Source organism: Geospiza fortis, unplaced genomic scaffold, assembly GCF_000277835.1.
Source record: "Geospiza fortis unplaced genomic scaffold, GeoFor_1.0 scaffold413, whole genome shotgun sequence".
In the NCBI taxonomy this organism is placed as follows: Eukaryota; Metazoa; Chordata; class Aves; order Passeriformes; family Thraupidae; genus Geospiza; species Geospiza fortis.
Genome location: NW_005054386.1, coordinates 116705 through 126971, shown reverse-complemented (window position 1 = coordinate 126971; position 10267 = coordinate 116705). Strand labels below are relative to the sequence as shown.

The 10267-nt window shown below is 59.4% G+C and overlaps 1 protein-coding gene across 1 annotated transcript in view; it reads left to right on the top strand.

Moving 5' to 3' along the window:
• SLC4A9 (solute carrier family 4 member 9) overlaps nt 1-9963 on the top strand; it is an 11358-nt gene extending 1395 nt beyond the window's left edge. The window contains exons 2-19 of the mRNA XM_005425368.1: nt 455-615; nt 825-974; nt 1089-1150; nt 1249-1406; nt 3022-3106; nt 3383-3607; nt 4162-4229; nt 4409-4583; nt 4812-4945; nt 5060-5331; nt 6016-6068; nt 6163-6345; nt 6467-6580; nt 7202-7363; nt 7508-7686; nt 7829-7901; nt 8809-8877; nt 9784-9963. Of these exons, the coding sequence (XP_005425425.1) occupies nt 455-615; nt 825-974; nt 1089-1150; nt 1249-1406; nt 3022-3106; nt 3383-3607; nt 4162-4229; nt 4409-4583; nt 4812-4945; nt 5060-5331; nt 6016-6068; nt 6163-6345; nt 6467-6580; nt 7202-7363; nt 7508-7686; nt 7829-7901; nt 8809-8877; nt 9784-9963 (2503 nt within the window). The remainder of the gene's footprint in view (nt 1-454; nt 616-824; nt 975-1088; nt 1151-1248; nt 1407-3021; nt 3107-3382; nt 3608-4161; nt 4230-4408; nt 4584-4811; nt 4946-5059; nt 5332-6015; nt 6069-6162; nt 6346-6466; nt 6581-7201; nt 7364-7507; nt 7687-7828; nt 7902-8808; nt 8878-9783) is intronic.
• The last annotated feature ends 304 nt before the right edge of the window (nt 9964-10267 follow it).

Below are 10267 nucleotides of genomic sequence, written 5' to 3'. Positions count from 1 at the left end.
AGATCAGTGTTAGATGGAATATTGGAAAAAAATTCTTTCCTGTGAGGGTGGTGAGGCACAGATTGCTCAGAGAAGCTGTGGCTGCCCCATCCCTGGAAGTGTCCCAAGCCAGGCTGGAAGGGGCTTGGAGCAACCTGGAATAGTGGAAGGTGTCCCTGCCCATGGTGGAGGGCCTGGAATAAGGTGAGCTTTAAGGTCCCTTCAAACCTGAACCATCCTGTCACCTCATCATGGAATTCCCCTGATCAGACCTTGGAGAGGTGTGGGTCTGCAGGAATGGGGACGTGACCACCTTGTCTGTCCAGCTGCCCCTACACCATGAACCAACCGCAGGCCCCTCTGAGCCACCCAAACCCCTCCCTGCCAGTGCCAGCTCCAGGCTAAGCTCAAAGATAGACCCAGACTTTACACAGGGCACAGGGCCTGCCACTGACCCCCACATCTCCCTGGACAGGTGGATCAAGTTTGAGGAGAAGGTGGAGGATGGTGGGGAGCGCTGGAGTGCACCCCATGTCCCAGCTCTGCCCCTGCACAGCCTCTTCCAGCTGAGGACATGCTTGCAGAAGGGGACAATGCTCCTGGATCTGGATGCCACCAGTTTCAAGGAAATAATTGGTACATGGGTAATGCAAATGTCATCTCCCAGGATGGGCTGGTCACCAGAGAGAGACAGGCCACCAGGAGGTGCCTATAGAGCAGCACTGATGACAGCTGGGTACCTGGGGGGGCTCTCTGCTACTCCAGCTAAGGGGGTTTTCCCCTGGGCAACTCCCCAATGGGCAGTGAACCAGGGCCACTCAGAGCTGTCCCTGTCCCTGATGCAGACAAAGCCCTTTCTGAGCAGCCTGAGGAAGCAGAGCTGCAGCCTGCACTGAGGGAGCGCCTGGCAGCCCTCCTGCTCCTCCAGCCACAGCACCAGCCTACAAAATCCCTGCTGCAGCTCCTTGCTGAGCTTGGTCTCTCTCCCTGCCGAGGTAGGAACCCAGCTGTCCCACCAGGCATCCTCTCACTGCCTCCAGCCAGGGGCAGTACCCATGCTGGCCGTTCAACTGCACAAGGATTTTGCTGCTTCCTCTCTTTCTTTGCAGGGAAAGCCAAGGGCAGATCTGAGCCCAGAACCCAGGTCTCCAAAACACCTCTTAAGGAGCAGGTACAGCAGCATGGAGCTGGGCTGGGAGCAGCTACAGGATCCTGAATGCCCAGCCACGGCATCCTGAGTACCCAGCTGCTGCATCCCTTTGCTTTCAGCTGAGAAACAGATTCAAGAAGAAGGTCCCACTGGGGGCTGAAGCAGCCCACCTTGCTGTCGGGGAAGTTGAATTCCTGGAAAAGCCCTTCACTGCCTTCATTCGCCTCAGGCATGGGGTGTCCCTTGGCTCACTGGCTGAGGTTTCTCTTCCAAGCAGGTAACAGAGCATGGCCGATGGCCCTGTGCCCTCCCCCATCCCTGTCTCCCCATTTCCTCCCACACCAGACAAGGCTTTGCTTGTCCAAAGCAAAGGGAATGGCAGCCAGTGCCACAGGCAGTCCCAGATTCCTGTCTCGCTGCTTCCCCTCCTGCTTCTCCCAGCTCCTTAGGAGCACTCCAGGATGGGCTGAGTGTGGAGCATCTGTTGGGCAGCCTGGAAGGGACATCCCCAGGGTCATTCCCACTGGGCTCTGCATTCCCTGTCCTCAGCTGGCTCTGGATGCTCTCCACCTACTGCCGGGAGCGGGATGCAGATTTTTAGGAGACTCCTGTCCTCCCGCTGCTCTCCTGAGTGCTGAGACGGGGTGGGCGGAGAGCAGCAGGGCAGGAGGTCCCCATGGTCTCCCCGTGGCTCAGGAATGCATCCTCCAAAGCCGTGAGGGGAAACGGGCAGTGAAGCCTACCACGGGCAGTGCGCCTTCAGCTGGGGACTTCTTCGGAAGTGCGCGGAGGAAGCAGGCGGGGATCAGGAGGGACATTGCCACCTCCTGGTCACTCTGCCCAGAGCACCCGTCCCCAGGAGCTGGGAGGAGCAGGACAGACACCGACCCACCGCTGCTCTCTCCTCCGCGGGAGCTGGGCGGCAAGTCCCCGGGAATGCCCCAGGGTCTCGAAGGTTTCACGATAACCTCCTGCTCTGTATTTTCCTCCCCAAACCGGAGGGCAGGGAGACCTCGCCCCTGCCATCCCTTTGCCCAGGGTGCCATCGCCTTTGCTGGCCATGCCAGGCTGTCCCACAGGTGCAGCCACTGCCTCAGGGCTGTCTCTCATCCAGATCCATCTCTAGGGTCTTATGGTTTTCCCATCGCCTTGGTGCAGCAATCCCATGTGACAACTGTCACCTCTCATCCCTTTGGAGCAGGCTCCAGAGGCCTCCAGCATCTTGGGGTTCTCTCAAGTCCCACTTGAACGGCCAGAGGAGTTTCCCTGCCCCCTCTCTGGGGGTTTGCTCAGAGTACAGTCACTGGAACTGCTTGACAATCTCAGGCTTTCAGGACTGTAACCATTCCTGCCACCTTTGGAAAGGTGTGGAGGATTTGTGTGGATTGTCCCCCTGGAGATTTTGCACCATCCTCTCAATTGTGGGATTTTTACCATATTTTATCAAGGGCTCTGAGCTCTCTTTCCAGTGTCCTCCCATGTCCCCAGAGTCCTGTCAAACCTGCTGCCTGTGCTGCTGGCAAACTCTCCCTCCCTAACACACCAGCATCCTGCCTGCGAGAAACATTCCCAAGAAAATGATGCCACAGACACCTCCAGCTGAGGATTTCTCCTCTTCTGTCCCAAAGACCTGTTCCCCCACACCTCCCAATCTGGATTTCTGCAGACCCTTGTGATCCAGCCAGGCTCCTGGTGTCCCATGGTCTCTGTGAAGTTGCCATGCAGTGGCAGCAGATATTTCAGACATGTGTCTTGTCTTCTGCCCCCAACCCCACTTTTAGGGTGGCAGAAGCCCCCAGGGCTGCCCAGCCCCCATCCCCACAGTCCCCCCCTGAGAGAGGCATCCCCTGGAGGGGAGAGGGCTGCTCTGGAGATGTGCTGTCTTGCCACAGGTTCCTCTTCATCCTGCTGGGGCCCCCCAGAGTGAAAGCCTACCACGAGGTTGGCAGGGCCATGGCCACTCTGCTGACAGATGAGGTGAGCCTGGCACAGCAGCCAGGGGTGGGATGGGCCTGGAATGGGGACACCAGGACTTCTCTGCAGGCTGCAGTGGAGGGCAGAGGATGGGGCAAGCTGGTGGCCTCCCTTGCCCAGGGTAAAAAACCAAAGGCTTGGGTGGGTTTGCAGGATATAGGGCCCCTGCTGCCCTGAAATAGGAGGGTTTGTTTCCTGGTGATGGCTGCAGGCTGGGAGGAAGGTTCCAAGTGGATGAATGCAGGGACATGGTGGCTAAACCACAGCATCTCCCCACAGCTCTTCCAAAGAGTTGCCCGGCAGGCTGAGCACCGAGAGGACCTCATGGCAGGGATAGAAGCGTTCCTGGATGAGCTGGTTGTGCTTCCTCCTGGGAAATGGGACCCTGGTGCCCGAATTCCTCCGCCAAGCCATCTGCCAGCTCCACGCAGGAGGTGGGCTGAAGAGAGGGCACCCCAATTCCTGCCAGCCCCTCTGCAGGCTCCTGCAGGGATACCTCTGTCTGTGACACTGGAACCTCTGTCTCCATGGGATGAAGCTGCCCAGGAGCCAGGGGGTTCCTCCCAGCCAAGCCCCTCCACAGGTCCCTGCTTTGGTCCCCCTGCTCTTAGTCCTGCTGTCCCACCTGGCAGTGGATGGCAAATCCCCTCCAAAGGGAGCTGATGGAAACACTGGGATGCAGCTCTTACATGTGAAACTCAGCCTCTGAGCAGGACACCCTAGGCTCTGCCCAGCTCCTCCACTAAAACCAGTCCCGCAAGGGCTGGCTCCAGAGCTTGCCAGAGGAAATCATGGTTCAGTTGGAAAAAAACCTTTAGATGATCATCATCTGCCATATCTCCTCCTCTTCCTGATCTTTCTCCTCTCCATTATCAGGGGATGCACAAGCCCTGTTTGCACCCCTGTCCTCTCTCCATTCTCCCTTTCCTGTCCTAGTGTCCCCTAAATGCAGCTGGGTCCTGAGGGTCCCAACCTGCAGCCTGTTGTCTCAGGCTCTGCTCTGCCACAGGACTGCTGTGGACCCAGTGGACCAGCAGCCCCATGGAAATGGGGACAAGACAACAGCTGGGGACAGAGCCAGCCCAGGGCACCCACGCTCTGGGGAGGAGCTGCAGAGGACAGGCAGGTCAGTGTCTGCAAGGGCACTGGGAGGTGCAGCAGGTGCTGGATTTGGGGCAGGTCACTGGTTTCTTATGGGACCACCATGTCCAAGCCCCTCTGGGTTCCTGTATCCAGGGGAAGGGACAATCCCTTGCTGTGGGGATTGTCTGTGGGGTCTGCTCTGAGACCTCCATCCCTGCCCAGGCTTTTTGGGGGGCTGCTGCGAGACATCCGGAGGAAGGCACCATGGTATGGCAGTGACTTCTCCGATGCCCTGCACCCCCAGTGCCTCTCAGCAGTGCTCTACATCTACCTGGCCACAGTCACCAATGCCATCACCTTCGGGGGCATGCTGGGGGATGCAACTGCCAACATGCAGGTCAGTGTGGCCTGGGGGGCCTGGTACCAACCCTGCTCAGCCCAGCCCAGAGAGCCCCTGGGTGCCCAGCTCCTACCAGCATCCCCAGGACATTCTGAGCATTGTCTGAATTCTGCCTCCTTCACCCGTGGTCCCCAGCACTGACCCTGTATTATTCTGTGCTCTGGGGGGGCAGGCCCCCAACCCTCCTCCCTGCCATGTGCCTGGCACCCCTTCCCTGCATTTCAGGGGGTGCTGGAGAGCTTCCTGGGCACAGCCTTTGCTGGTTTCATCTTCTGCCTCTTTTCGGGCCAACCCCTGACCATCCTGAGCAGCACCGGCCCCGTGCTCGTCTTTGAGCGCCTCCTCTTCTCCTTCAGCCAGTGAGTTCAGTGCCAGGGATGGATCCTCAGCCCAGCATCCCCCAGCTGGAGCATGGGCCACCGTCACTCCAGGCAGGGGTCATTGGCAAGGCTTTGAGTCACCCTTTCCCCCAGGGATCACAGCCTGGACTACCTGGAGTTCCGCCTCTGGATTGGGCTCTGGGTGGCTTTTTTTGGAGTGGTGCTGGTGGCCACTGAGGCCAGTCACCTGGTGGGGCACTTCACCCGCTTCACCGAGGAAGGCTTCTGCGCCCTCATCAGCCTGATATTCATCTACGACTCCCTGAAGAAGATGCTGAGCCTGGCAGATGCCTTCCCCATCAACTGGCACTACCGGCTGGACAACGTCACCTCCTACAGCTGCACCTGCAACTTGTCCAGCCCCGGTGAGCCCAAGCAGCCGTGGGCTGGGTGGCTGGGTGGGTGGGGAGCAGGAAGCTGCTGCCCCAGGATGCCACTGGGAACCTGTTTCCTGGCTGGATGGGGGAAGGCACTGGAGGAGGAGGCTGTTTAATTCCATCCTCGCCTGCCTGACCACATTGCAGCGTCCTCCACTTCCCTCCATAGTCTGTCCATCTATTCCTGCCTCCCAGAACTGTCCAGGAGCCAGGGCAGTACATGGATCTAGGATAGCCTTGGCCCATCTCCTGTGCCTCCAGGATGGGGGATGTCAGAGGCTGCAAAAGGACACCTGGATGGGTTCACTCTGCCATTTCCAGCCCAGTCTGTAAATCAGGGGCTGTTTTCTGGGGCTTGAAGTCATGAACCTGGAAATGACATGACTGACACTGACCCTGGAAATGGCACCTGCACCATGTGCCAAAAACATCAGTGCTGGCCAGCTTGGGATCGATGGGGCCTCTGAGTGGTGCTTTAGCCATGCCCTTCACAGGGACATCCCCCCCTTGGTGCTCCCTGGGCATCAACATGCCCCAGGGTCTCAGAGGTCCCATGGGACCCCATCCAGCACCCTGAGCCCTCAGGAAGAGCTTGAGAACCCAGCCTGATGGCAGCATCATCCCAGTCATCCTGATGAAACCTGTACCAATCTGCCTCCCATCACTTTGCAGGTCACAGCTCTGCAGGGAATGACACATCACTGCCTTCACCCCTGGCCTGGCAGGTACAGCCCCTGCTCCCAGGCAGGCAGGAGAGGCCCTGGGCTGAGCCCAGTGTCCATGTGTGACCCCTCCTCACCACCCACCTTGTCCCTGCAGCCTCCTCCCACCCCAGCAGGGCTGAGCAGGACCCAGTGCCTGGATCAAGGTGGGCATCTCCTGGGGACCAGCTGCCAGTATGTGCCCGATGTCACCCTCGTCTCCTTCCTGCTCTTCGGGGGCACCTTCCTCTTCTGCACCGCCCTCAAGCGCTTCAGGAGCAGCCGCTACTTCCCCGTGGGGGTGAGCATCTTTCAGCCACCCCAGTGACATGGCCACCAGTCCCACTGGTGTGGGGACGGCTCTGGGTGCTGCATCCTGCCCCCACCCCTGCCAGCCTGGGCCAAGGCCTCTCCACCTGCAGGTGCGGAAGCTGGTGAGCGACTTCGCTGTCATCCTGGCCATCCTCGCCTCCTGCGCTGTGGATGCTCTCCTGGGCCTCGAGACCCCCAAGCTCCTTGTCCCCAGCGAGCTGAAGGTGCCAGCAGGGTGGGCACAGCACTGTCAGGGTGTGGGTCTGTGCCCACCATGGTAGCCACCGCCCTGTGCTGTCACTGTCCTCCCCATCACTGGCTCCAGCCCTACAGGGGTGCAGGCTGCACCACAGCAAATGAGAAAGGGTTGAACAGAGCTGATCCCATGCACTATAAATAACCTGGCTCAGACCTGCACTGTACAGATCACACTGGAGCAAGAGCCACAAGCTCAGCTCCAGGCTTGGGCTACTCACCCTGGGTGTGGAGCAGGGCTGGCAGTGCCCCAGAGCAGCCAGTGCTCACCACCACCACCTCCTCGGGCTCCCCATCATCGCTGCCCAATGCCACCTTTTCCACCTGCTGTCACAGGCACATGCCCAGCTCCTGCCTTGTGGTGTCCAAGAACAACACCCTGCTCTGTCACAGCTTGTGGGGGGCTGGTGGGTCACTCTGTCTAGCAGCATCCCCAGGATGAGTGAGGATGCTCTTCCACCCCCGAGATGGGGCATCCCTGGGTGCCTGAAGGGCTCCAGCCTGGGCACCTGGGGCTGGTCCCATCACCCAACTGCACTGCACACCCCACAAGTGGGTGGCAGCTGCCATGGCCCTTCTGCTCTCCACAGCCCACAAACCCAGCACGGGGCTGGGTCGTTTTCCCCTTTGGAGCCAACCCATGGTGGGTGTGCCTGCTGTCTGCAGTACCTGCTGTCCTTGTCACCATCCTCATTTTCATGGACCAGCAGATCACAGCTGTCATTCTTAACCGCAGGGAGTACAAGCTGCAGGTGAGCAGGGGGACAGGGAAAAGGCAGCACCAGCCAGTGGGGGAGGATCTGGGTCCTGGCTGGGAAGTAGCCAGGGGAAAGCTACCCCAAACTGGCCAGGGAAGTGGGAAGATGCCCCCAGCCCTGCTGCCTGTTCTGCTGCAGAAAGGAGCAGGCTTCCACCTGGACCTCCTCTGCGTCTCCCTCCTGATGGTTGTCACCTCTGTCACTGGCCTCCCCTGGTATGTCTCAGCCACTGTCATCTCCCTGGCACACATGGACAGCCTGAGGAAGGAGAGTGCAACCTCAGCCCCTGGAGAGCACCCCGAGTTCCTGGGCATCAGGTGAACAACCAGCATGAGCTGACCCCTTTCCCTGTGAACATCAAAACTGCACAAAGCAGAGACCCTGGGGCCAGCAGGGCAGGTAGGGGGGTGGGTTCCCAAGGGACCCCGGGCACCTGTGACACCTGTGCTGCACCCACAGGGAGCAGAGGCTGACAGGTCTGGCTGTCTTCATCCTGATGGGAGTCTCTGTCTTCATGGCCCCTGTGCTCAAGGTAGGAAGCCTGGCTGGGGTGGCCTCTTTTCCTAGACAGGGGGTGGCCGTACCCTGCAAGGCTGGAGGTTTCTCACCCCGAGCCCTTGAAGCAGCACAGGAAGCCTGTGTGGCAGGCAGGGAGCTGTGCCCTCTGTGGGTATGGACTGCACCCAGGGTTTGTGTCCAGTGCCCCAGGAGGGCTGGCACACAAAGCACTGTGGCCCCATGTCACCTGCCCATCCTCCCCATGTGCCCTGGGGTCCTTGTGCTCCCCAAACATGCCCCAGCACTACCTCTCCCGACTGCCATGTGGATGACCTGGCTGCTGCTGGCTTTCACCTGCTGCCACTGCCACGCTGGGAAAAACCCCTCCAGTGGCCCTGCATTACCCATGGGCAGGCAGGAGGTCTCTTTTCCTCCACCTCTTTCCTCACCTCTGAGGCTGGTCTCATACAGCCTTTGATAGAGGGTCCTCCCAGCATCCTCACCTCCCAGCTGGAATTCATGGAAGAACTGCTAGATGGATCAGGAATTGGCTGGATGGTCATGTCCAGAGGTTTACAGTCACTAGACCAATGTCCAAATAGAAATGAGTAACAAGTGGTGTCTGCCCAGTAGGAACACTTGAAAAATACTGTTAAATATCTCCATCAAAGACATAGACAACAAGATGGAGCACATTTGCAGATGGCACCAAGCTGAGGTGCAGTGACACCCCTGGGGGCTGAGATGCCATTCAAAGGGACCATGGAGGACATGGCTCATGTGAACCTCAAGTACTGATGCCAATAAGGCCAGGCTGGGCTGCTGGGAATAAAGGAGGCACAGCCTGTGGACACACACATAGGCTTTTACAGGAGAGGGCACTGAGCAGGCACAGACCCCAGGAGAGTGCCCTGCTGATGTCCAACCCCACTGCCTTGCAGCACATCCCGATGCCGGTGCTATATGGGGTGTTCCTGCACATGGGGGTGACGGCCCTGAACAGCATCCAGGTGAGGGAGGGAGAGAGGGCTGCACTGGGAGGGGGTGCTTTGTTTTTGGTGCTTTTGGGTGGGGAGGAGGGGCTGTTCTCAGCAACAGCTGCCACTGCACAGCAGAGCCTGGATTTCAGCTCTCTGTGGTGTACAGCCTGGCACAGAGCTGTCTCCCACCAGGCCCAGGACAAGGAGGGAGAGGAGGGACCTTTCCAGGGCAAAGGAAAGGGAAAAGGAGGGCTCTGGGATGCTGAGGAGCAGCAGAGACTTGTGCACTGCTGGATCAAGGGGTTTGGGAGAAGTGGGACCAGTGGATAACACAGACTTGCTCTCAAAGCCACAGGGACTTCCTCACCTGGGAGCTGCAGGCAGAGCTGGGACAGGACAATCCTTTGGTTCTGGTGTTGCTGCTCATGTGCCAGTTCTCTTCTCCCGAGAAACCAACAGAGGGAAAGAAAAAAATCCCTATTCCAGAATTATCTACACCACTTTTTCCTCTAAATAGTACAGTTTCCTTGCAATTACCCTGCTCTAGATGACAGGCTGGGAAACTCCCACCCTCCCTCTGCTTGGGAAACCCAGAGCTGTGCTCTGGAGGAGGCTGCAGCAGTTTCCTGTGAAGTGAGGGGGATCAAGGGGTGTCATCTCTCAATTAACCCTGTGAGGGCAGCTAGAGTCCTCTCTGTCCTTTCCAGAGGTCTGCCTGGAACACGCTCCCCTGGCGTGGGGTGACAGTGGCACCAGGTCTTACAGAGAAACTCACTGGCCCGGGCATCAGCTGGGGGTCAGCACAGAGGCCAGGAGGGCTGCAGGGCAGAAATGGCAGTGGAACCCCATCCTGCCGGCCCTAATCTCAACAGGGAGGGGGTGAGAGCTGCCCAGGAACTGCCGAGGTGTGACCCACCTGCCATCCTGTCACTGCAGCTCACGGACCGTGTGCGGCTGCTCCTGATGCCAGCCAAGCACCAGCCAGACCTCGCCTACCTGCGCCACGTGCCCCTGCGCCGGGTGCACCTCTTCACCACCATCCAGCTGCTCTGCCTGGCCCTGCTCTGGCTCCTCAAGTCCACCGTGGCCGCTATCATTTTCCCAGTGATGGTATGACCCCTCTGGAATCGGCGGCACTGCTTTGGGCTGGGCTGGCTGCTGCCCACCCCGGCCCCGAGCATCACCGGGCCCGGCACGGTCCTTTGGGAGGGGACATGAGCGGGTGGCTTTGCCACCAGCCTTCAACCCCTGCTCTGGGCCGTGGGGCTGTCACCAGGGGCTGAGTGACACCGTTGGGCAAGTAGGGCCGGGAAGGGTGACAGGCCAGCACCGTGGCATCTCCGAGGGTGGCAGAGGTGTGTGACAGAGAGACGCTGGCTGTCCCCCGGCCCCAGCGGTGCTGACCCGAGCCTGGGCCGGC